Source organism: Theropithecus gelada, chromosome 9 (genome assembly GCF_003255815.1).
Source record: "Theropithecus gelada isolate Dixy chromosome 9, Tgel_1.0, whole genome shotgun sequence".
Taxonomy (NCBI): Eukaryota; Metazoa; Chordata; class Mammalia; order Primates; family Cercopithecidae; genus Theropithecus; species Theropithecus gelada.
This window is the reverse complement of record NC_037677.1, coordinates 93,468,374-93,495,030: the sequence shown is the minus strand read 5'-3', so window position 1 is coordinate 93,495,030 and position 26,657 is coordinate 93,468,374. Positions and strand designations below refer to the sequence as shown.

The 26,657-nt window shown below is 50.2% G+C and overlaps 1 protein-coding gene across 1 annotated transcript in view; it reads left to right on the top strand.

The window, feature by feature from the left end:
- SLIT1 (slit guidance ligand 1) overlaps window positions 1-26,657 on the top strand; it is a 187,819-nt gene that overhangs the window by 146,403 nt on the left and 14,759 nt on the right. Inside the window, exons 22-30 of the mRNA XM_025396916.1 lie at window positions 1,702-1,770; window positions 5,235-5,306; window positions 8,279-8,350; window positions 9,139-9,210; window positions 18,834-18,997; window positions 20,915-21,039; window positions 21,335-21,432; window positions 25,819-25,958; window positions 26,143-26,236. Coding sequence (XP_025252701.1) covers window positions 1,702-1,770; window positions 5,235-5,306; window positions 8,279-8,350; window positions 9,139-9,210; window positions 18,834-18,997; window positions 20,915-21,039; window positions 21,335-21,432; window positions 25,819-25,958; window positions 26,143-26,236 — 906 coding nt within the window. The remainder of the gene's footprint in view (window positions 1-1,701; window positions 1,771-5,234; window positions 5,307-8,278; window positions 8,351-9,138; window positions 9,211-18,833; window positions 18,998-20,914; window positions 21,040-21,334; window positions 21,433-25,818; window positions 25,959-26,142; window positions 26,237-26,657) is intronic.

The window sequence follows — 26,657 nt, the reverse complement described above, 5'->3', positions numbered from 1 at the left end:
AGAAAATCTGTTTCCTTTGCACTCCCATTGACAATGTGAGAAGGCGGCCTTCTTGCTTCCCTGGGTCAGCACTGAGTATGGTGGTGCTGAAATTCTGGCTGATTGGTATTTGGTATCTGAGCGCATGTGGAGGATTGGACATAGATGCATTTGACAAACAGGGATGGAGACCTGGGACCTCTTCAGCAGACACCTCCCGATGAAAGGCTCTGGCCAGCTCCTGAACTCTGACCTCTGACCTCTTCCTGTGCTCTGGGGTCGATCCCTCCAGGCCTCCAAAGTTGAGCTTTTCTCCCCCACTCCCGGGACCAGTGATGAAGCTTTCATTTGTTGTTTCTTGCATTACCAGCAAGGCTGACCTTTTCCTCACAAGCACATCAACCACTATGGGCCTTTTCCTGGGCCCGGCCTGCCCCATCTTCACCCTGTTTTCTACTGCAGAGTTAGTGTCCTACAGACCTCATGAATCCTAGTTTTCTCCTTGGAGCCTCCTAGCAGCCCTGAGAATAATGGGATGGGTGGGGTAGCCTACCTTCTTTGACTGAAGATGCTGAAGTTCAGAGCTTGCGAAAATCTTTTAACTTCTCTAAACCTCAGTTTTGTCATCTGTGAAATGGGACTACTTGGGTATATGGACAAGGGCTGCTTCGAGGATCAAATGAGATGGGTGGGAAGTCAGTTTGTATGATGCAGAGCGAGGGGTAAGGATGAGCACAGCCCTGCTTTGCTCCTCTCTGGGGCTTTTGGGAAGTGGGGGAGAGCTGTCCTGCAGGCTGTAGTTATTGGGGGTACAGGGGGTTCCTGTGCCGGAGTCTAGCTTGGCTCAGCACCTGGCATTGGGCCACTGCTTAGCAACCTTCAGGCTGGAGGCATGAATGGTCAACGATGAAGGGAAGAGTGGGAGGTTCAGAGCATCTTGAATCCCAAGCTCTATCCTGTAGAAATGGGAACCTTGGGAATCTTAGGGCTTAGGAGGATTTCGGTGGGCTTGGTTTTAAGGACAGTGACTTGGATAGCAGTGAGTAGAGTGGAGGCCAGAAGCGAGGTCCAAGGTGCAGAGAACAGACAGAAGAGACTGCAACAGGAGCCTGGGCATGGGTGGTAGTGTACAGTCGGCGGGCGGCATGACAGTGCAATGAAAGGAAGCCGTGAGAGAGCCGCGGTGGCACTGGCTGCAGAGCGAGGTGGAGAAGTGACATCAGGGCACAGAGCCTGGAAGGCAGGAAGGCAGAGGGGTGCTGATGGAATGAGGGCAACTGATTAGGCAGTCTGGCTGTGAATCTGCTTCACAGCCCATGCCAGCAGGCGGAGAGGGCGCCCTGGGAGCTGGCAGGGCCCAGTAACATGCAAATCAGATCTATTTGGCCAGGAAAAGAGTAGAGCAGGGAGGGGAAGGTAGGTGCTCAGGGAGTGTCCATGGACAAGGAGGAGGCTGGGAGGGTGAGAAGGGAAGTGAGAAGGGAACCAAGAGAAGCCATGTGACTCTTGGCTTTTTACCAAGTCCTTTGGGTGGCACCTTCCCAAATGGCTTCAACAAGGTACGTATTTTCTCCTCCTATAAGCAATTCTGGGCCCATCGTGTGGCCTATGTGGAGGAGAGGAAATGAGAGAGAAGTCCCTGGCTGCAGGGAAGGCTGTCCCCAGTGTGGGGCACCACCAGAGGTGGAGATGGGCACTAACGCCGCTGTGTTCTCTCTGCAGCTATTTGGACGGGAACCAGTTCACGCTGGTTCCGGGACAGCTGTCTACCTTCAAGTACCTGCAGCTCGTGTAAGTATCCAGTCCGCTTGAGGACAGGAGGGCCTTTGGCATCTAACCGTCAGGACTCTGGCTTTCCTGGAATTTCCTACAGACCTCACTTCTGGGCAGATCCTGCTTTTTTCCTTTCCCCGCTCCCCTCTGGAAACAGCTGTGCCTAGAGCTGTTTTGCCACCTAGTGGCCATCATTGGCAATTACATAGTTCCAGGCCCTGTTGGGTTGGACCTGCCTCCTCCTCCTGCCCCGGCCATCTCCCCAAAGCTCTCTTGAGGCTGGTCGTGACTGTTAAGAGGGGTTATCCTGGCTGGGTGCTGTGGCTCATGCCTGTAATCCCAGCACTTTGGGAGGCCGAGGCAGGCGGATAACCTCTCGAACTCATGTTGGAGTTCAAGACCAGCCTGACCAACATGGAGAAACCCCATCTTTACTAAAAATACAAAATTAGCCGGGCACGGTGGCACATGCCTGTAATTCTAGCTACTTGGGAGGCTGAGGCAGGAGAACAGCTTGAACCCGGGAGGTGGAGGTTGCAGTGAGCCGAGATCGCGCCATTGCACTCAGCCTGGGCAACAAGAGCGAAACTCCGTCTCACACACACACACACACACACACACACACACACACACGCACGCACACACACACAAAAGGAGGGGTTATTCTTGCAAGGTTAGGATCCAGGAGAAGTGGAGGGTGATGGAAGGCTTCTCGGTCCAGCTCAGCTCTCAAACCAAGTATGAACTATGGCAGCTACAAATACATACCTGTAACTAAGTTTTTCTTTAGGCTACACCTCTGCTTTTCTGTTATTTCCACCTTTGACCCCTTCTACTCCATGGAAATATACAAAATAAGCCTCAGGATAATAAGTTCAGCTCCTTTTAGTTTTCTAACCTGCTTAACTCCTCACTTCAGTTGTCTTTATCTGCTCCTTGGCCAGATTCTACCAAAAAGAAGTCCAGAGAACATTCCATCTTAGTGTAGTTTGCAGCAGTGCCACTCCAAGTGCAGTCTACGGGCCCACATCAGTCCCAGAACTGTTTGTAATGGGTTTGTAATTAGATAAGGTGCTTACACCAGAATCTAAATCCATGTATTGCTTCCTTCCTTGAGAAAGTCTTGCTATTGAAACAATGTTTGCTAAAGTAAGCTATGTGTGGTGACCGGATCTTGGCTGAAGTTTCTTTTTTCTTTTTTTTTTTTTTTTTTGAGACAGAGTCTCGCTCTGTCGCTCCGTCGTCCAGGCTGGAGTGCAGTGGCACGATCTCTGCTCACTGCAAGCTCCGCCTCCTGGGTTCACGCCATTCTCCTGCCTCAGCCTCCCGAATAGCTGGGACTACAGGTGCCTGCCACCACACCAGGCTGATTTTTTGTATTTTTAGTAGAGATGCGGTTTCACCATGTTAGCCAGGATGGTCTCGATCTCCTGACCTTGTGATCCACCCGCCTCAGCCTCCCAAAGTGCTGGGATTACAGACGTGAGCCACCGCGCCCAGCCAAGGCCCAAGTTTCTTATTGTGGGTTGGTGAAATTTAGTTCAAGGACTGGCTACTTTGGGCAGCTCTGGCTTACAGGATTTTGAAACTCCAATTTATCTGTTTTTGCTTAATGATCTGGCCAATGTGTGTTGAACATTCCAATAGGAGGGGTGGAGAGGGGATGGAGTAGTGTGATTCAGTGGCTGGTGTCAGAGTGCTTTGAGCCAGTGAAACTGCCTCTTGGGGGCTGTGCCACCACCTCCTCATCACAGGGAATGACCACAAAGTGTGTTGAACATTCAGTAGAGCACTTACATATATCTCCAAAGACAGTGGAATGATTTGGAATTAGATTAGAGGAACGTTCAGGAGGAGAAGATGAAGGCAGGGCACATCGTTGCATTTTCTAAATGTTTCCTGAGTGCATGAAGTGGGCAGATGTGAAGGCCCCGAAGTCATGGCCCCCTCTCCAGACCGTCATGGTTTAGGGAGGATGCGGGGGAGGGGAGGGAACACATAAGGGTTCCAACAGAGGTCAATGCCGATTAGGGCTGTGGCTCAAGGAGGATGTGATCAACTCAGGGAGGGGGCTGGTGGGGAGGGCATCTTGGAACACGAGTTCGAGTTCACTGGTGGGCAGAGGGAATAAGCTGCATGGGGGCACAGAGTGTAGTCTGCTCAGAGAACTTCAAGAAACTTAGTGAATCCTAAGCCTGGGAAACCTTTGGGGCGGGAAGCAGAGGGGCGGGGGGCAGGGACCAGACCCAGGAGCGCCAGGTGGCCAGCTAGAGGGCCTGGAGTCCACATGCTAGGCACATGGGTACCACTGTGGGGTTTCAGTGGGGAAGTGGCTTCGTCGGCTTTGCGTCATAGAGAGATTCTGTGGTGCCACCCTCATGGCAGATGGATCAAAAGGGCAAAGCAGTGGGTGAGAGATGAGGTCAGAATCCAGGCAGGAGCCCAAGAGAGAGGATGCTGGCTCAGGAGGAGGGCACGTCGTGAGAGGTGACCAGGGCCACCAGCCAGGGGCGGATCAGATGGGTGGGACGAGAGGGCGGACATGTGGGCAGGCGGTGTTATGGAGCTGGAGCCTGGGGGACGGGGCATGGTGGGGAGCACAAGACATGGACGGAGTTTGAGTGTCTGTGGGCATCAAGAGGAGGAGTTCATGAGAGGACAGGCCGGGGCCACGGAAGGGGGGCACTGCCAGCACAGGGGCATCCCCAAGGGCACCCAGATTGAACTAAAAAGGGCATAGATGGGGTTTAGCGATCCCCATGCCTCTGGGCTGAGTTCGAAGGAAGCTTCTACCAGGGACTGAGGAGGCACAGCCAAAGGCCCCCGAAGACAGTCGGGAGTGGAGGAAAGCGGGTGATGGGAGTTTTGAGAAGAGGAGAAGGGCGGTCAGTTGTGTCAGATGCCACAGGTGACGCGGAGAGGCCACGGCAGCATCCTGGGCTTAGGGCCAGTGGACTGGGTTTGAATCTGGCTCTGCCTCTGACCAGCTGGTGACCCTTTGAGAGTCATAGATCCCGCTGAGACTCTGGGTCTTTGTCAAACGGGGCTGCCCTCTCCCTCATAGGACTGCCTTGCAGGGAGGGCTTCCGAACCGGCCCACCTAAGGTGCTGGCAGGAGAGAAAGGAGAGAGTGCTGGATCTGGTCGGGAGGCCACCGACACCCTGGTGGGAGTGTTTCCATGGTGAAAAGGGGCAGAGCCAGGCTCTGCTTGCAGAGGGGTGGGGGTAGGGGTCAGGAAATGGAGGCGCCAAGCCTCCATATACCAAGTGTCCCTTATATTTGCCTGGTGTGTACCCGAGGGAGTTGAGCGAGCAGCGCAGGGCTGTAGCTAAGCAAGCACTGTGACTGGGGCTCCTCTCCACCCCTGGCCAACCTGGCTGGGGAATGGCCCTGGGCAGAGTGAGGGAGGGGAAGAAGCCCAGGAGCGTGAGCCAGGACTGAGTGAGTTCTTTCTCAACCATGATGCCTTTGCCTTTTCCAGGGACCTGAGCAACAACAAGATCAGCTCATTAAGCAATTCCTCCTTCACCAACATGAGCCAGCTGACCACGCTGTGAGTCCCAGCAGGGCTGGGGTGGGTGCCCCGGGGCCTGGGTTGTGAGTCATTCCCAAGCCCCAGCCTGTGCTGTGCGTTGCACCGCGATCCCTCACCTGCAGACTCCTTGCCCTCTGGAGAGGATGCCCAGCCCGAGAGCCTAAAAGACTTTCAAAAAACATCTTTCATTGTGAAATACAACATATGGTATATACAGAAAATGTTAATGCAAAAAATAAATAGTGCAAAAAAAATGTACAGTTTCACAAATAATCATAAAGCTGGCACACGCGTAGATACCAAGTCAAAAATTAGGGACACTTGGCTGGGCGTGGTGGCTCACGCCTATAATCCCAGCACTTTGGGAGGCAGAGGCAGGTGAATCACTTGAGGTCAGGAATTCGAGACCACCCTGGCAAACACGATGAAACCCCGTCTCTACCAAAAATACAAAAAGTAGTCGGATGTGGTGGCACATGCCTGTAGTCCCAGCTACTCGGGAGGCTGAGGCAGGAGAATCGCATGAACCTGGGAGGCAGAGATTGCAGTGAGCCGAGATCATGCCATTGCACTCCAGTCTGGGTGACAGAGCGAGACTGTGTCTCAAAAAAAAAAAAAAAAAAATAGAACAGGCTAGCATCTTGTCCCTTCCTGATCCTTATTGCTCTCTCCTCCCCTACCCCGAGGCAGCTGCTGTCCTGACTTGATGAGGATCACTTCTTTTATTTTCTTTACAGCATTACCACCGACATATGCATTTCTAAATAATATAGTCTAATTGTGTCCATTTTTAACCTTGTCCAAGTGGAATCATATGGGCAATAGTCTTTTGTATCTGGCTTCTCTTGCTTAGCATTGTCCGTGGGATCCATTCATGCCACCGTGGCAGCTGTGGTCTGTTCGCTCTCATTGCTAGCTAGTGTTCCTTTGGAGGAACAGGCCACACTTTCCTCATCCATTCTAGTCCTGGTGGATTTTGGGGTTGCTTCCAGTTTGGATTGTTGTGAGCGGTGACCCTCTGAACATTTTTTGTGGCCATATTCTAAGATATTTAAAAGCTGGCTTTAATTATATTCCAAGCAATTGATCAGAACATATTACCAAGTGTCCCTTATATTTGCCTGGTGTGTAAAAGTATCTCATTCACCTTCCCCACACCTCATTTTACAGATAGAACAGTAGAGCCAGTGCCCAAAAAAGGAAGGGGCCCTGACCCAGCCATTCTCCAGGAGCAGGATGTGGGCCCAAGCCAAAATACAAAATACAAAACATTAGCCAGGTGTGGTGGCGCACATCTGTGGTCCCAGCTACTTGGGAGGCTGAGGTGGGAGGATGGTTTGAGCCTGGGAGGCAGAGGTTGCAACGAGCCAAGATCATGCCACTGCACTCCATCCTGGGTGACAGAGCTAGACCTTGTAAAAAAATTTAAAAAAAAAAAGAAAGAAAAAAGAAAAGGAAGGAAGGAAGGAAAGAAGGGAGGGAGGGAGGGAGGGAGGGAGGAAGGAAGGAAGGAAGGAAGGAAGAAAGAAAGAAAGGAAGGAAGGAAAGGAAAGAAAGAGAAAGAAAGAAAGGAAAGAAAGAAAAGAGTGCTATTCTTGCTGAAAGAAAGAAAGAAAGAAAGAAAAGAGTGCTATTCTTGCTAATCCCCTGCTCCTGCCTCTCCCAGCTCTGAGACCTGGGCAACCACTGCTCTGCTTTCTGTCACTATAGGTTAGTTTGCATTTTCTAGGGTTTTACATACAAATGGAAAAAGTCGTTTTTGCTTGGCTTCTGCACCCAGCATGGTTATTTTGAGGTTCAGCGTGGTGTGGTGTTGCGTGTGCCGGTGGCTCTTTTTCATTGCTGAGCGGTGTTCCCCTGCACAGGCGTGGATATGCCACAGTTTGCTCATCCGTCCGTCTGCTGGGGACACGCAGGTTGTTTCCAGCATGGCGCTGTTGCAAGTGTGATTCCCTTATTCATCTGCCTGTCTGCCCTGGATGGATTCAATTACTTGGAAGCATTTTGGGACAGTGGCTTAGCCTGTGGGCTCTGGAAACTGAAAGCTGTAATGAAAATCCCTTCTTAATAACTTTTTTTTTTTTTGAGATAGAGTCTCTCTCTGTCGCCTAGGCTGGAGTGCAGTGGCATGATTTTGGCTCACTGCAACCTCTGCCTCCCAGGTTCAAGTGATTCCCCTGCCTCAGCCTCCCGAGTAGCTGGGATTATAGGCGTGTACCACCATGCCTGGCTAATATTTGTATTTTTAGTAGAGATGGGGTTTTGCCATGTTGGCCAGGCTGTTCTCAAACTCCTGACCTCAGGTGATCTGCCCACTTCAGCCTCCCAAAGTGCTGGGATTACAGGTGTGAGCCACCGCATCTGGCCCCTTCTTAATGGCTTAATAATGTGACCCCAGAGAAGTTCTTTCACCTCTCAAGGCCTCAGTGTCCTCATCTATAAGATGGGCGTAGTAACAGCACCTTCCTCTCTGTCACAGCTTTTCAACAGTAAATTATTGTAGATGACTTTGCCTGTCCACCCTGGAAGTGGTCAGCTGAGACAGTGAGCTCCCCGCAGGCAGGTCCTGGTTGGGTGTCACCTTCATAGGGAACTTGCCTATGCACCTTGCTGGGGCAGCCCCTTAGGCAATGTTCTCAATCATAACAACAGCAACTCTCCTTTGTTGAGGATTGATTGGAGCCAGGCATAGTGTTAAGGGCTTCACCTGGATTTTACCCCCAGGACAGCCCTATGGAGTTGGCATTATTTTTGTCCCTATTTTACAGTCAAGGGAACTGATTGAGACAGAAGGGGATTAGGGGGCATGCCCATGACCACCAGCTTCTCAGGGCACAGCCCAGCCCATGCGCTTGCCGGCTGCTCTGCCTCCCCTCACAGAGCCCGAGGAGGCTGCTGGGTGAAAGGGGCCTCTACGTCCTGGGCGGTGGCTGTGCCCACGGGGGCCAGGCACTAACACGGTGCCCTTCCTCCGCCTCCTTCCTCCACAGGATCCTCAGCTACAATGCGCTGCAGTGCATCCCGCCTCTGGCCTTCCAGGGACTCCGCTCCCTGCGCCTGCTGTAAGTCTCCTCACTCGCCATCCCGCCAGGAAATCCACCCCACCGAGGGTCCCGCCACCCCCCTGGTGGACAGAAATGTTCCCATGTCTAGGGCCCACACTGTGCCGTGGTGGAGTCCAGAGCGCTGTCACTTAAGCTCCTGTGGATACTCTCATTCCCAAGAAGCTAGGGCGTGCATAGGAAATGATCTGAGAAATGGGGGTTGCTGTCACCCCCAAGATGAGTTTGTGGTGTTGGCGGGGGGACATCCAAAATAAGGTGGCCCTTCATTTGCATGTGAGACTTCTGTTCAGATTTAAAAATGTTTGCAAGGGATTTGTGAACCTCTTCTATGAGTTCTCACTGGGAGGTTTTGCCCTGGGATCAAAGCCCTTGATCCGTCCATGATGATGGCCTCAGTCAGCCCACCAGGGGCAAGGTGACGTTCTCCCAGCCCTAACCTGTGGCTGGCCTTCTTAAGTTCCTCACTAAGAAGAAGCGCCTCCCGCTTAGGCTCCTCTGCTAAAAGAGGGAGGGCTCTGGGTGCACAGGTCCTGTTTGTAATATAAACGCGGTGTTTCAGTCCTCTGAAGGGCTGGGGGACAGGGCGGTCCACCTCAAGGGTTTCTTCCCTGTGGCCAGTAGGGCAGGGTCTCTGAGCTGGGGGCCATCTCCCTTGAGCCACTGACTGAGAGGCCTAGAGGGAAGGCGCGGCCTGTCCTGTCTCTGCAGAGGGCTGGGCCTCTCCCTCCAGTGGGTCTCCCATCTCTGTCCATGGATAAGGCACCAGCAGCCTCTTTTCTTCTCAGGTCTCTCCATGGCAATGACATCTCCACCCTCCAAGAGGGCATCTTTGCAGACGTGACCTCCCTGTCTCACCTGTGAGTACTCCAGCCCCTTTCTCTGGGTCTCTGGATTTCAACAGGACTTGGTTTCTGAGAAGACCCCACCTCCTGAGATTGTCAGAATTTGTTGCTTTTACATTGAAATTAAGCTTGTGAACTTCCCATGTGCACCTTCTGGGACTCTTATATGTCCAGTGGTTCATCAGCCACAGCAATAGAGTAGAACAGTTCCTCGCAAGCAGCAGTGAAGGTTGTAATGACCATTGATCGATTGCTGTGCACTTTGCCTGCCTCAGCTAATGTGCGCCTCACAATTGTCCTACAACATAGGTACTGTGGTTCTTATCTTTCACACCAGGAAATGGATGGAGAAAAAGTGGGACGCTCGCTGGAAGCTGCACAGCTGCGGGGTGGTGGGGTTTCTGACTCCTAGGCCAGTGCTCTTAGGCGCTCCGCTGGTACTGTGCCTCCGACTTCACACAGTGGGGGATGAGCTCTAGAAATTTACTGCCCCCAATCCGTGCTATAATTCGATATAGAACTACTTCCAAAACCATTTAGCTAGCAGTGCTATGAGAATTCTTTAAAAGCGGTGGGCTTGATTCCTCAAAAATCTCAATATAGGATTACCATATAACCCAGCAATCTACTCTAAGAGGTATATCCAAAAGAATGGAAAGCAGGGACTGAAACAGATGCATGTACACCAATGTTTGCTGCAGCATTATTCATAATAATGAAGTGGGAACAGTCTATGTCCACAGATGGTAAACAAAATATACTATATACATACAATGGGATATTGGCCATAAAAATGATGAATTTCCGATGCGTGCTACCACACAGATGAATCTTGAAGGCATTATATTAGGTGAAATAAGTCAGACACAAGAGGATGAATATTATATGATTCCATATATATGAGGTACCATATATATGATTCTGTATATATGAGTCAAATTCGTAGAGACAAAAAGTAGAATGGTGGATGCCAGGAGCTGGAGGCAGGGGCCATGGGGAGTTGGTGGTCAGTAAGCACAGAGTTCTTTTGGGGTGATGAAAACGTTTTGGAAATAGGTAGTGGTGATGTTGTACAACACTGTGAATACAATCAATGTTACTGAATTGTACACTTAAAATGGTGAAAGTGGCAAATTTCATGTGATATATATATTTTGCCATATAAAAAATAGACAAAATCAAGAAGCACTGGGCTGTGACAGGGCCATCCTAATTCTGGAGGTTGGGCAGGGCACTGAGCAGACACACATTCTCTCCTGGCATCTCTTGGCACTACTGGCCAAGGCAGGATAGGAGAACTGTGGTCACGTGGACTATGCCTGGGACCTCAGGTGCAACTGTCTCCTTTTGCCCTCAGCCCCATCCTTAAGCCCTAAAAGGGCCTGGTGGGCAGACATACCCAGGTTGGAGAGCTTCTGGGGCCCCCAGCCACTCTTCTTGAAGTTCATTCACTCATCAGTCTCACTAGATTTTCTCTAAGGTTCACTTTTTCTGCATTTTAAACTCTAAAACCAGAGTGTATATTTAGTATGGTAATGTTCCCCATCCTTCAGAAAGCATGTTAAATCAGCGGTGCATCAAATAGCATCGGGAGATAAAATAGTAATAGGTGTTGCTCTTTGAGGGTCTGCCTGAGTCAAATACTGCACTCTACTTCATCTACAAGGTCTTGATTACCCCATGATTGAAATGGGAAGTGAGTTTTGTGTTATGCGCCAGCTCCACATGATTGGCAAGAACTGTCTTGAGGACCACACTGAAGATTCCAGGGCTGGACCTGGACTCAGTGGGAGGGGTGCAGTGATTGATTTGTAATGTCTGCCATGGAAGTGGGAGGGGTAAGGGGCTCTGTCCCAGGTGGTAGGATTTGATTTATTATTTCCATTTTACAGTCCTAGGTTCTAAAAAGTTAGGCAGCTTCCCTAGGATTTGAATTTAGGTGTGTCTGATTCCAAAGCTCTTTATTTATTCTTTATTGCCTTAATAAATACATCCTGGGCAACCAGAGTGACTCCAGTGCTGAAGAATTTCCTAACACAAGGTTTCTGCCCACTGTGACCATTTGGGATCTTATAAAGAGAATTCAAAGGAAGCAGTGACTAACTCTGAGCAAGTCCAAGGGGCTTCACAGAGGAGGTACCATTTATGCTGTCATTGGAAAGGAACTAGAGTTGGCCAGTTGGAGAAAGTGAGGAAGGGCATCCTAGGAAGAGGGAGCAGCATGTGCAAAGGTGTGAACACGAAAAAATGGGATGTTCAGGGATGCTGTGTTGTCCAGCATAGGATAAAGGGTGTTTGGTTGGGGAAGGAATGTGGGGTGGGAGGAGATGAATCTGGAAAGGGACATTGGAATTCTGTTGTGAAGGACCATTTGTGCCTGCTAAGGAGTTTGCCCTTCGTTGTATACAGAAGGGGAATTGTGGGGAATTGAGTTTCAGCAAACTCCTGGAAAGCCCATGGTGACATACAGACGGTGAGTGGGATGGGAGGAGGCAGGAGTGAGCCCTGCTGGAGGTGGTGCCTCTGGACATAGGTCAGGTTGGGACAGTGTTGTTTATTGTTCCTACTGACTTGAATTCACCAGGGCTTGTTTCCATCTGTGTTGGGTAATTTTTGGTTGCACGCTCATTTTTGCTGACATATCTTTAGGAATTCTGAAGAGCTAAGTTGGAGATGCTCCTCTCCAGAGAGCATTTGTGCTTGTCTCTGCTGGGCACCAGGGGCTGCTGCTACCCTGGGACCACATCGCTTTTGTTGCATACCCCTGGGCATAGCTGAGTGTCCACTCTTACTGCCCACCTTAGCCTTTTCAGCATCTAGTCTACATTTTACATCTTTGCATTCGCCCTTAATATTTCTCTTCTACTCAGGGTTTAACTGTGCAGATGCGTGGTTGGCTACCTTTTCTCCTTCCTCACGAGAACCAAATTAACACCCAAGTACATCTTGTCTCCAACTCAAAATATACAGGTTTTGTTTTTCAAATGAGAAGTGAGCAAACAACATATGTTTTGAGCAAACCAAAAAAACCAAAGCTGCAAAAACAAATTTTGAGCCTATACCCATCTATAAATTAAGACTTTCTTTAGGAGAACAGTAATATCAGGCCAGAAGCCAGATCTAGTTTCTAAGAAATAAACCAGTAAGTAAAGATCAGGTTAGCAGTACTTGTAGAAAATGGCATCAGTTTTACTGATTAAATGTGTTTATTAATTGCACCTAAGCTTAATTTCTCTACGAAATAGCATCTGTGTGAAAGAAACCTTCCGTTGTTATCAAGAAAGCTTGTGGATAAACTCTGCCCTTTATACCCGGGGTTTAAGATGGAAACAGGCAGCAGCCTGGAGGATGTGTGTATACTCATGTTCATGTGCGTGCACATATGCACGTGTAGTATTGATGTGATATATGTCATGTGTACACACACATCGGTTGTCGCCTCTGCACTCAAGACCTGCAACTCTTCCAGAAAGAGTTCTTGAGCACTTATAAGGAGTTGAAGAATGGTAAAAAGATGACACAGACCCACTGCATTCACTCCGGGCTTCATGAAAGCTGTATACAATTTGAAGGGAGGCCCTCGCACACCGCTCTATGACAAGTGATAATTGAGGGACAGCCAGGAGTTGCCATCCAGTGTTCCTGGTTCCCGAAGGTGCTGATGTTACTGAGAAGCCCTGTTCCTGATCTGACTCCGGCCAGGGCCTCTCCTGTCCACTCGCAGTGTGGAGGAGGGGCGTGTGGAAGAGGGGAAGTCGTCATATTTAAAACCCTTGAACTCTAGACTAATCAGGACTTGGGGCTTTAGGTTCTTGTTCTGCCATCAACTTGCAATGGGCTTTCAGACAATTTATTCTTCTCTCAAGGCCTCTTTTCTCACCTGCACCAAGATGATTTCTAAGGTCTCACATGGTTCAAACAAGCTGTAACGATTGTGAGCACTCTTCACTGTGCTGCACTTCAATGCCCTGCACAATCGTCTGCTATTTACTTTGCAGTTAACTCATCTTCCATCTATCCATCCAGTCAGCCATCAGCAAATATCTACTATGCACCATGTCCCAGGCTAGGGTTCCCCAGTGTCTGTCTTTGTTGCTATAATCTGGCATTTTGTTGCCTCTAATTTGCTGTAGGCTGGAAAGCTAGATGTCCAAATTCATTAAGAATTTGGCATGAAAGGAAATATGGAAGGAGTAAGTAAATTATGGCATGCCCATATGACAGAATAGCAAGTAATTAATAATGACAACACATTTATTTATTTATTTATTTATTTATTTATTTATTTATTTAGAGATGGAGTCTCGCTCTTGTTGCCCAGGCTGGAGTGCAGTGGCGTGATCTTGGCTCACTGCAACCTCTGCCTCCCGGGTTCAACCAATTCTCCTGCCTCATCCTCCTGGGTAGCTGGGATTACAGGCGCCTGCCACTACGCCTGGCTAAGTTTTGTATTTTTGGTAGAGATGGGGTTTCACCATGTTAGCCAGGCTGGTCTCAAACTCATGACCTCAGGTGATCCACCCGCCTCAGCCTCCCAAAATGCTGGGATTACAGGCATGAGCCACCATGCCTGGCCAACACTATAACTTATTATTTGATGAAAACCCAGAATAAAGTAGACTGTACACTGTGATGTACAAACATACACACAGGAAATGAAAGGGAATATACTAAAATCAAATCAGTTGCATTTATGGGATGATAGATGGTTCCTTTCTTTTTGAATTTCCTTTGCACTGAGATGTTGTGCTTTTCTCATGCTTTTAGACAGGCATTCATTCATTCACCAAACATTGACTGGTGCCTGCTAGTGCCTGACACAGCTGGGGATTTAGTGGTTTCTGCCCTCAAATGACAGTAATGCACACAGATTGATCACCTAGGAGTGGGATGGATGGTTCTGCGACTTGTGAGACAGCCAGGGGAGGCTATTTCAGTCCAGGTTACACAAGTAGGAGCCGGGTGGGGCCTTGGCATGAACAGATCAAATAGCTACTGTTTCAACTATTTCCATATTATGCCAGAGATCAACAACACAGGGTTATTTATACTTTGGCTGGGGTATAAACCTGAATCCACAGTCCTTTTGGACTGACATGGCCTGGCTGCGGTGTCTGCCTCCCCAATCCCTGCCCACCAAATACATCTCAGTCGGGCCTTGGCTGTCCACTCCCCACTGAGTTCACAGGAGTTTTCATCGGGAGAAATAGTCCCCAGGTGAATACAAACTACAAGTACTACCGAAGAGAGGGCAAGGCAGTCCTCAGCCACGAAAACCCAGCCTTTGGATAAATGAAAGCTTGTAATGTTGAATTCAGGTGTGGCTCAGAGTCTATTCAGTATAGAAACAAAGAAAAGCAAGTGTGGGCCAATCCAGAATTCATATTTTTGAATAGCTTTAGATGTGACTTTGCACCCATATTTTTTTGTCGTTGTTGTTTTTTGTTTTTTGTTTGTTTTTTGAGATGGAGTCTCACTCTTTTTGCCCAGGCTGGAGTGCAGTGGCTTGATCTTGGCTCACTACTCCGCCTCCTGGGTTCAAGCGATTCTCCTGCCTCAGCCTCCTGAGTAGAGTAGCTGGTATTACAGGTGCCTGCCAGCGCACCCAGCTAATTTTTGTATTTTTAGTAGAGATGGGGTTTCGCCATGTTGGCCAGGCTGGTCTTGAACGCCTAACCTCAGGTGATCCACCTGCCTTAGCCTCCCAAAGTGCTGGGATTACAGGCGTGAACCATCACTCCTGGCCTGCACCCATATTTTTTTTAAGATGGAGAGAGGAGAAGGAGCACTTACATCTCAGGTGTCACTTTGCTGCCGTTTATGGAGGGACTGTAAGCCACGTCACAGGCCCTCTCATTCACATGGCCTCAGATTTCATCTTTTTGGCATTTTTCTCTAAATGAGCTACAGGATGGAAATAAGGCATTCCCAATCATCTTTCAACTTGTGGCTCATTGCTAGGCCACACTCCTTATCGTGTGCTATTAAAAAAAACCTTTTTTTTTTTTGAGATGGAGTCTTGCTCTGTTGCCCAGGCTGGAGTGCAGTGGCACAGTCTCGGCTCACTGTAAGCCCCACCTCCCGGGTTCATGCCATTCTCCTGCCTCAGCCTCCTGAGTAGCTGGGACTACAGGTGCCTGCTACCACGCCCGGCTAATTTTTTGTATTTTTAGTAGAGACGGGATTTCACTGTGTTAGCCAGGATGGTCTTGATCTCCTGACCTCATGATCCGCCCACCTCGGCCTCCCAAAGTGCTGGGATTACAGACGTGAGCCACCGCACCCGGCCAAAATATACTTTTAAATAAATTATGTATTTATCTTTTGAATCACATACTTTTGTGACATCACACTTTTTATTAGTATAAAAATACTAATCTGGTGAGTGCAAACATTTTAAATATACCACCATTTTTGAATTCCTGTTATCTTAAAAAGTCTTTGTTTTTCTAAACACACTGCAACTTCAGAAAAAAATCACCCATCCCACTAGCCAGGATGGATACTGTCAGCAAATAAGGAAAGAAAAAATGAAACACATGCCAAAGTCGAACCTGCTCTCTTTTCTGAGCTGTGTTGTTCCCTCGGCACCTCTTTTAGGTCATGCGTGCTTGTCTGTCTTCTCCCTCTAGGTTGCAGGCTCTTTACTGAAACATGAAGTGACCCCCAGAGATATTAAGGGAGCCACTCAAGGTCGCCCAGGCATGGGGCAGCTGCGTGGGGGCCGGAGTCCCGGTCTTGTTCAGCCTGCCTTATAAGATAGTGAGTCATCAGCTGAGCTATTCTGAGGAATTCCTGCTCAGAGCCACTGCTGCTTTAATCAGGCTGTACAAGTCTCAAGGGGAACTGCTTCCTTTGTCCTGCCCAGAAACAGGTGGAAAATGGCAGGGCATCCATTGGTTCCTTAGTCAATGTGCCCATTCTCATTCACGTTATTTAGCCTTATATTTTCAAAATAATGTTGATATCAATGAACTTCAGGCATAAGGCGTTGATTTTCCTATTTGCTGAGTCAGAGAACTCTGGCCCACCTTTCCTTCCCTCTTTCCCTCCCTCCCTCCCTTCCTTCCTCTCTTTCTCTCTCTTTCTTTTCTTTTTCTTTTTCGACTGAGTTTCAGTCTTGTCGCCCAGGCTGGAGTGCCGTATCATGATCTCAACTCACTGCAGCCTCCGCCTCTTGCGTTCAAGTGATTCTCCTGCCTCAGCCTCCCGAGTAGCTGGGACTACAGGCATGCGTCACCATGCCTGGCTAATTTTTGTACTTTTAGTAGAGATGGGGTTTCACCATTTTGGCCAGGCTGGTCTGGAACTCCTGACCTGAGGTGATCCACCTGCCTCGGCTTCCCAAAGTGCTGCAATTACAGTCATGAGCTACTGCGCCCAGCCAGAACTCTGGCTCTTTCTTACCCTCAAATCCATGTTTTGTCCATCTCTAAGTCTCTCATGTGGTTTAGTGGAGAGATTCTGAGCTTGCCCATCAGATCGGTAAGAAACAAAGGGGTTGGCAGTATGTTGGTGCAGGCATGAGAGCAGGCCCAGCCTTGTACTGATGGCCAGTGTAAGTGGATACAACCTTTGTGGGTGGGGGTGGGCTATTAGCATATTACATGTGCTTCCTCTGCCCTCCAAATCCTACTCCTAGTCATCTGTTCTAGAGAAATACACCACCCAAAGAGGAGCCAGGCGTAGTGGCTTATACCTGTAATCTCAGCACTTTGGGAGGCTGAGGTGGACGGATCACTTGAGGCCAGGAGTTTGAGACCAGCCTGGCCAACATGGCGACACCCCCGTCTCTACTAAAAATACAAAAAAAAAAAAAAAAAAAAATTAGGTGGGCGTGGTAGTGCACGCCTGTAATCCCAGCTACCCAGTAGAATAAGGTACAAGAATCACTCGAACCTGGGAAGCAGAGGTTGCAGTGAGCTGAGATCATACCACTGCACTGCAGTCTGGGCCACAGAGTGAGACCCTGTCTCAAAAAAAAAAAAAAACCAAAACCCAAAGAGGCATGTATTATGTGTGTTCACTGCCATTGGAAAGAACCAGAATGTCTAGCAACAGGGACGCTGTCCACTGTGCCATGGGGTATCCACTCTGGGATATTGCAGAACAGTTGGACACAATGAGATAGATGCTTATATGCTGACCGAGAAGATTCCCGAGACGTGCTGTTTAGTGACAAGGAGCAAGCTGCTCAGTAGTGATGTGATTTGTAAGGAGGAACCATGTGTGTACGTGTGGAAAGGCCTGGAAGGCTGTACATCCGAGTATGGTGACCCTGTGACCACGTGCCCCTTTGTGGAGGGCAGTGACAGTGGGGTGTAGACTTTTATTTTTTGTAATGTGAATGTATCACAATTTATATAACCACTCCCCACTGATGAACATGGGATTTGCAGTCTTTCCATTACAAATAAGACTGTTACACAGATGTCTTTATGTGTGCCTGCAGGTAAACGCCCAGAAACAATGGCTGGATCAGAAGGCAAGTGCATGAGTCATATGATAAGTGTCACACAATTCCCCTCCACGGGCGCTCTACCATTTTGCACCCCCATCAGTAACACAGGAATGTGCCTTCAAAAAAATTGAGGTGAAATTCACATAATATCGAATTAGCCGTTTTTTAAAAAGTGTGCAACTCAGTGGCATTTAATCATTCACAGTGTTGTGCAGGGCGGACACTTTGTCTGCGATGTTTGAGAATGGCTGACAATGAGAATGCACTCATGTGTTCTGTTTAATTAAAAATGAAAAGAAAAATAAAAGAGCATGGGCTTCGGAGGCAGACAGTGGCGCATCCGGATCCAGGGGCTGCCCTTCGCTAGTTGTGTGACCCCAGGGAAATTACTTATTCCATAGGAGGCTCGGTGCCCACGTCTTTGAGATGGAGAGGAGAAAACTTGCGCAGTGGAGCTGATGAGATGATTCGGTGCACAAACACAGGAAAAGCAGCTGTCTCATTGCAGCGGTCGATGTGGGTTGCTTTCTCCCCATGCACATTAGAGGCAGTGCATTTGTAGGCTCTGGCCCCAACAGCATGGCCCCAGCAGCTCCCTGCTTCTCTGTGTGATCTTAGGCAAATTCCTCAGCCTTTTTGAGCCTCAGTTTCTGCACATGTAAAATGGGGATAGTAGTGCGTGGGGATGACTAAGTGAGACAATGCATATGCAGTGCTTGAACCAGCACTGGCAGCCGGGCGCAGTGGCTCACACCTGTAATCCCAGCACTTTGGGAGGCTGAGGTGAGTGGATAACCTGAGTTCAGGAGTTCGAGACCAGCCTGATCAATATGGCGAAACACCGTCTCTACTAAAAATATAAAAATTAGCTGGGCTTGGCGGCGTGTGCCTGTAATCCCAGCTACTTGGGAGGCTGAGACAGGAGAACTGCTTGAACCTGGGAGGTGGAGGTTGCAGTGAGCTGAGATCGTGCCACTGCACTCCAGCCTGGGCGACAGAGCAACACTCCATCTCAAAAAAAAAAAAAGAGAAGCAGCACTCGCTACACAGTAGATGCTCACAAAATGGAGGCTAAGATTTTTGCCAGTCCCTGGTGCAGTGCCTGGGACTCTAGGTTTCCAGTGGGCGAGGGACCCCATGAAGCTGTAATGCCTGCTTCTCTCTGCTTTCTGCTCAGGGCCATTGGTGCCAACCCCCTATATTGTGACTGCCACCTCCGCTGGCTGTCCAGCTGGGTGAAGACTGGCTACAAGGAACCGGGCATTGCCCGCTGTGCTGGGCCCCTGGACATGGAGGGCAAGCTGCTCCTTACCACGCCTGCCAAGAAGTTTGAATGCCAAGGTGAGCCTAGGAGCGCGGCCCCTGCTGCTGGGGGCCCACGAAACTGGCCCAACACTGCAGGGCCTTCCTAACATGCCTGTGTCCCTGTGGCGACTGCTGGGCAGGGAGTCAGGGGACAGGAACAAGCCACCTGCGGCTTGATGACTGCCTTCCAGTCCTGACATATCATGGACAAAAAGAGCCAGGCAGAAAAATCTCAGGCCGTCAGGGCTGTAATCCCTCCCTGTGGTTACATAAGGAAAATAAACATAGCAGCGGTGTTTCTGGGAGCTCCAAGCCTCGCAGCAGAGCAGGCGCTCAGACCTCCCTTTGGTAGGAATTGTGTTCAGCAGTTAACTTAGACCTCTCTCAGTCCCTGGTGGAGCAGCAGCCACTCTCCTGACGTTTACAGAAATGCAGAGCCAGAGTGTCACTGGAGGCTGGTTCCGGCTTTGCCCTGGGACGCTCCACTGTGGGCATGTGTAAATACTCATTCAGGGACTGAGTGATGGCCCAAGCCCCAGAAGCCCTGCTGAGCACAGACAGGTGGCTGAGTGGCCGCCGGGGCTGGGCTTTATGTGCAGGGGTACAGCGGGGGGGAAGACACTGGAGGCCGTGGAGCATGGCCCCTGCCCTCTGCAAGCTCGGAGGCCGCCGTCGGAAATGAAGCTGACAGCTGTAGGTTAATGAGGAGGCCCTGGGCCACCCTGTGTGCAGGATGCTGTCACAGCCTAACGGCTCAGAGGGGCCTGATCTGCGGCTTGGCTGTTGGGAGCAAGTCAATTTATGCTGAAACATTTGCTCTGTGTTTATTTAATGGGGTGGGATTGGTGCTGATGAGAAGGGGTTTGGTTTTGTTTTATTATTTTTATTGAAAGAGAACACACACACATTAAAGTACACAGATCATGAGTGAATGGGTTGCTGAAGTTTCACAAGCTGAACTCACCCAGGTAACCCGCACCTGGACCAAGAAACAGAACCCCAGCTGGGCGTGGCGGCTCACACCTGCAATCCTAGCATGCTAGGAGGCCGAGGTGGGAGGGTCGCTGGAGCCCAAGAGTTCGAGACTAGCCTGGGCAACGTGGAGAGACCCTGTCGCTACAAAAAATTTTTTTTAATTAGCTGGGCATGGTGGTGTGTGCCTGTAGTCCCAGCTACTGGATGGAGATGGAAAGACTGCTTGAGCCCAGGTCGTTGAAGCTGCAGTGAGCCATGTTTGCGCCAGTGCATTGCAGCCTGGGTGACAGAGTAAGACATTGTCTAAAAAAATAAATAAATAAAAATAAAGGAAAAAAAAGGAAACAGAACCCCATCTTCACCCCAGAAGTCTGTCATGTGTCCTAGTCACTGCTGAAAAGTTTGTATTTCTGTTCATGCTCATGCCTCTTCAGCAGGAGCAATATTCCACCCCTTCTAGAAGGCATCTTCCAGGGAAGCCTGAGTTCACTGGTCTTCCTATTTCCTCTCCTGAGATCCTGCTGCCACTCACGAGTGGCGTCCCAGGTGGCCTGGCTGTCAGCTCCTCTGGTTACCTCTACAACCAGTGCATCCTGGAGATGCTGGAGGGGCCTGCTGTAGCAGGGAGGTGGGGGAAAATGATCCTCCCTGGCTCAGGTGTGGAGGGGAGCAACTCCTGCTCCCTGGTGTGGCCAACCTGCAGAGCCGAGCTTGGGCACGGTGCTCACAGAGTCACCGTCTCCTCTCTGCCAAGGTGGCCACCTTCTGTCCTCCTAGTCAGCAGGTGTCAGGCTAGGGTCATTGCCTCAGAAGGGCATGAGGGGAAAGAGGAAGGGCTGGCTGACTCCGGTGGTAGCGACTGTGCCCTTCTTACATGGATCGTGCGGCCCTAATGGCCGCGGTGCACAGCGCCCGCTCTGTGCCCAACCCTGTGCTGCCCACCCCTCCCCCTGCACTAACATCCTCCCCTTGCTGCAGGTCCCCCAACTCTGGCTGTCCAGGCCAAGTGTGATCCCTGCTTGTCTAGTCCGTGCCAGAACCAGGGCATTTGCCACAACGACCCCCTTGAGGTGTACAGGTGTGCCTGCCCCAGCGGCTATAAGGTGAGTGGAGGCAGATGCCGGGGAGGAGGAGGGCTCCTCCTGTGCACTGCAGGGCTGTCCCCAGGGCCCGGAGCACCGCCTGACTCAGAGCAGATGCTTGAGTGAACCAGTAATCAATGACTTAACATATGAATGAATGAAAGAATTAATTAATTAATGGAGTGGACGAATGAATGAATGAAAACAAGTCACTCCTGGGACAGGGAGAGGCTGAGCTGCTGAGGGTCTGGCTGGCTGTGGGCTCATACTAACTCCCGGGTCTCCCTGGGGTCCCCATCACTGACTTTCCCCCCAGGGCCGAGACTGTGAGGTGTCCCTGGACAGCTGTTCCAGTGGCCCCTGTGAAAACGGCGGCACCTGCCATACACAGGAGGGCAAGGATGCCCCGTTCATGTGAGTTACCTGGAGGGGCAGGAGCCTGGTGAGTGCTGATGGGTCCAGCACCTGTGCTTCAGGGCCCTCCTCTCCCTCAGGGATGGCCCAGACCTTCTGTGCCCTGGGGGGAGGTGGAGGCGCATGGTGGGGGGCAGGCATGTACTCCAAATCATAGCCAGAGGGCTCTCCAAGCTCACTGGGCCAACCCCTTCCTTGCCCAGATGCGGTGGGAGCACAGAGAGACCAGTGGATGCCTGAGCCATACAGCTCCCCAGCTCCAGGGTTGACCAGGGCTTGGAGTGGGCTCTGCTGCCTCCTGCTCCAGGCCTTCTTCCTGCTCCTGCCAGGTGCCATGGGGGCCTTTTTGAAGGCACTGGGAATCCATGGCCAAAGCATACACAGTGCAGTGCCAAGGACCACAGCAGGGGTGTTTGAAATTCCTATAAATTTCCATTCAGGCTGGGCGCGGTGGCTCACGCCTGTAATCCCAACACTTTGGAAGCCTGAGGTGGGTGGATCACGAGGTCGGGAGTTTGAGACCAGCCTGGCCAACATAGTGAAACCCCATCTGTCCTAAAAATACAAAAATTAGCTGGGTATGGTGGTGGGCACCTGTAATCCCAGCTACTCAGGAGGCTGAGTCAGGACAATCGCTTGAAACTGGAAGGCGAAGGTTGCAATGAGCTGAAACTCTGCCTCCAAAAAAAAAAAAAAAAAAAAAAAAAGAAAATTTCAATTCATCCCAAAGCCTCCAATCTCCCTCGAACAGTCTGCTCCTGACCGTGCTGCCTGCAGGCAGGGACCTGGCCAGCCCCCTCAAGCTGCCACCCTGAGCCCCTGAGACACAGCTGGGGCTGCCACTGGGTGGGTGAGGCCTGCCCAGAGGTGGGAGCCAAGGGCTGTTTGCTTTCTCTGGGGTTCCCCCATCTCATGAGTCACACTGGGCACTGTGGGAGGGGATAGCCCTCTGGCCCTGCCCTGAGCAGCCCATTTTCTGCTGTTCAGTGAAGGGGCCAGCCCTAATGACCCCATCTCTTAAGTCCTTCCAGAGCTGACATCACAACGCAAGCCCCTCCCACTGGCTGCTTCCCCCAGGACCGCCCAACGAGCCCCACCCTCCCAGAGCTTTTCTGAGGAATACATAGTATTTAGTTGCTGAAAGTAAATTGCTGGCAAAATACATTGGCTCTTCAGAAAATGATATTGAATCTGGGGGCAGAAATGGCTGAGCCTGCCTCTGCATACCCAAATTACCAGATGTAAAAATGAATCACTAAATGGCCTCTCTTCCCCCGGTTGCCTTGGAAACGGCGTCCTTACACTCTGCGCCTAGCTTCCTCCGGGCTTCGGTGAGCAGCTCCCTGGGTGCGCCCTCCTCATTCCCGAGACGCCTCAGCTGGGGGCTGAAAGGACACCCCCTTCACCCTGAGATGGGGAGATGGGGCACCCCTCACCTCACCGCCTTACAAACTGGGGGCTGGGAGAGTGGGCTCTCCAGGTGGAAAGGGGGTGCCTCCACGAGTTACCCCTCAACCCCGAGGCTCTCTGGGGCGCCTGTTATCCCCTGACCTGTGTCCACTCCCACTATCCTGCCCAGCTCCTACCACAGGCCACTTTCTGAAATGCGAAGCTGACCCTGTCACCCCAGCTTCAAACCCTGCTGCTGGTCCCCTCCAGCCTTCAGGGAAAAAAATTTAACCGCAGACCATTTCCTACAATAGTGTCTTTTTACTCACAGACTCCCCAAACACATTCTAAAAACTAAACACTCCCTCACACATCCTTAGATTGACAGCTAAAATTTTCATTGTAAGTTTTTCATTGCAAAGGAGGTAATTTTCCAGATATTGTAAATATTATTAACATTTAAAAATAAAACTATCGCTTTATTTGGGAGGCTGAGGTGGAAGGGCCTTAAGACCAGTAGTTGGAGACCAGCCCGGGGAACATGGCAAAATCCCCATGGCAAATCCCATGTCTACAGACAATTAAGAATTAGCCAGGTGTAATGGCAAGTGCCTGTAGTCCCAGCTTCTCAGGAGGCTGAGGAGGGAGGATCGCTTGAGCTCAGGAGGTTAAGGCTGCAGTGAGGTATGATCACACCACTGCACTCCAGTCTGGGCAACACAGTGAAACTGTCTCTAAAATAAAAAAAAAATTAAGTTTTAAAAATATGACATTAAATCACTCTTTTATCATTCTCTAATGCAATCTAAACAGCATATCATTTTGACACTATTTTTTTTTTTTTTTTTTTTTGAGACAGTCTTGCTCTGTCACCCAGGCTGGAGTGCAGTGGCAAGATCTCGACTCACTGCAACCTCCGCCTCCTGGGTTCAAGTAATTCTCCTGCCTCAGCCTCCCAAGTAGCTGGGACTACAGGCATGCACCACCACACCCGGCTAATTTTTGTATTTTTAGTAGAGATGGGTTTTCACCATGTTGGCCAGGCTGGTCTCGAACTCCTGACCTCAAGAGATCTAACCACCTTGGCCTCCCAAAGTGCTGGAATTACAGGCATGCGCCACCACACCTGGCCAATTGGACACCATTTTAAAATGACACAAACAAGTTCTTCTTTAACAGTTGAACATTTTACCTTGTTCTTTTTTTTCCTCTAACTAGTATTTTATTTTACTCCTTACCCTCCTGTCTTTTTTTTCTAACCGAATATATTTTTATGCTAGAGTCTTTTCTTGAGTACTCTGTCCCCAACATGGGTACACGTAAGGTAACACTTAAAGTTTTTTTCTTATTTCTCATCACTATAAGCTTCTAATTTAAAGTTTCTTTTGCAGTGAGTTATCCCTACAATAATTTGAAACGACATAACTGTATTATGGAATTGGGTTGAAGATTATTACACATAGAAGGAAAATTTTATTAGAGTGTCTCTCTCTTAATGAGATGGATGGGGTGCTTTTTCGTTCTTTTCTTCTCTCAGCTGGCATATGGGTACATGTTGCCGAATGAGAGAGGACACAGCGGTTGATCTTCTCCTGTTTCGTTTTGTTTTTATAGATATACATGCTGGGAAAGTTTGTTCATGTAAATAAACTGGTGAGATTAGGAGTTTTATTATAGCCATGTCACTTAATTCTTTGAAAGCCCTCCCAGTTTGTATGCCAAATCTCCACAGTGACCTGTCATCAAGATTATTTTTAATGTTCTATCAGCTGACAGTTCCATGAGGCCTTCCTTCAATTATTTCCAGTGCACAGAACTGGAAACCTCTTGACTTAGATTGCATGTATTTGTTCACTTTCTAAACATCAGGATTCCTAACTGCCCCTTTATTTGGTGCCTGGAAGCATGCCCACCTTTCTACCTGTAGGGTTTGTCCCATCACCCCCCAAGTCTGTAAGGGCTGGGGCTGGGACAGATGCCACCATTTTAGAGTTTAGGGAGGAGCTCATGCAGATATTTGAAAATCTGGAAATTAATTTCTTGGACCTCTCTCTGATCCGCACACCCCTTGGAAACCTTGGCTGCCCTAGGGGAAGGTGTATCCTGGTTTGAAGGTCACTGATCCCCAGGGCCCCTCATGACCAGGCTCCTGCTCACTGCAGCCCTTTGCTCACTGTGCCTGAAGTCTGTGCTCCTGAAGTATTGGACTGTGTGGATGGGCAGGGCCCCTGGAGAAGACTGGCTGTGGGGTTCCCTTCCACTCTAGGCTTTTTTTTTTTTTTTTTTTTTTGGAGACAGAGTCTTGCTCTGTCTCCCAGGCTGGAGTGCAGTGGCGTGATCTTGGCTCACTGTAACCTCTGCCTCACAGGTTCAAGCAATTCCCCTGCCTCAGCCTCCTGAGTAGCTGGGATTACAGGCACATGCCACCATGTCCAGCTAATTTTTGTAATTTAGTAGAGACAGAGTTTCACCGTGTTGGCCAGGCTGGTCTCCAACTTCTGACCTCAGGTGGTCCACCTGCCTTGGCCTCCCAAAGTGCGGGGATTATAGGCATGAGCCACCGCGCTTGGCCACTCCAGGCTTTTACGCACACCTCTGCCCCAGTCACCTTCCTCCCCTTCCTGCTCTCCCTTGTCAGGGTCCTTGGTTAATTCATCACCTCCTCCAGGAAGCCTGCCCTTATCACTCTGTGCCAAGGAGGAGCCAGGTGTCTCCTGCCCCTCTGTGCCACCTCCCTGGCTTCAGTGCTTACACCATCCTGGTCCTCACTACCTCTCCTCTCACCACCCATCTCCTCTAGCCTCCCCACTAGACTGTGAGTGAATCCCATGAGGGCAGGGTCAGTCTTGGTCACCTCTAACCCTGCCCAGCACCTGGCAAGGGCCTGACCTGGAGTAGGGACCCTAACTCTGTGGAATGGTGATATTGACCAGTAGCCACAGGCTTCCACCAGTGTTCCAGGAGGGCTGTCTCTCCATCCTCCCATTCCCTGCACAGGTGCTCCTGTCCCACCGGCTTTGAAGGACCAACCTGTGGGGTGAACACGGATGACTGTGTGGATCACGCCTGTGCCAATGGGGGTGTCTGTGTGGACGGCGTAGGCAACTACACCTGCCAGTGCCCCCTGCAGTATGAGGGTAAGCGCGCCAGGGCAGCAGTGTCTGGGGGAGGTGGGGGACAGAGACAGCCCTGAGCCCCCAGGCCCAGGAGTGGAAGAGGGTCCCTGCCTCAGTGTCTGCAGGAGGATTCCTGTAGGTCTGGCCACCCAGCAGAGCACAGGAGAACAGCTTCTTTCCTGCCCCTTGCTCGTTCTTTCCCCAGGAAGGGCCTGTGAACAGCTGGTGGACTTGTGCTCTCCGGATCTGAACCCGTGTCAACACGAGGCCCAGTGTGTGGGCACCCCGGACGGGCCCAGGTCAGTGTTGCCCATTTCCAGGGCCAGGGAGGAGCTCGGGCCCCTGAGTCAGACTGGATTCCAGTCTGGGCTCCGCACCCCACCCTCATTTCCTCATTTGTCCAGTGAGTCTGGTCTCAGCTCTACAGGGTTCCTGAGAATCCATGCGGGGTTGGGGTAGAGGGGTGATGTGCCCAGCTTTGTGGCCACAGAGACCTGGGTTTGCAGCCTGACCCTGACTGTGTCACTTGCCTGCCCTGAGCTTGTTTTCTCATCTGTAAACTGGGAGCAACAGTAGCTTCCTCCTGGGGTGGCTGCAAGGGTAAGATGAGAAAATGCATGGAAAGCGCTTAGCTCCAGATCTGGCATCTGTGAAGTGCTCTAGGCTATTATTCCAGATCCACCATTTCTTATCCCCAATTACAAAATCCACAAAGTTCAG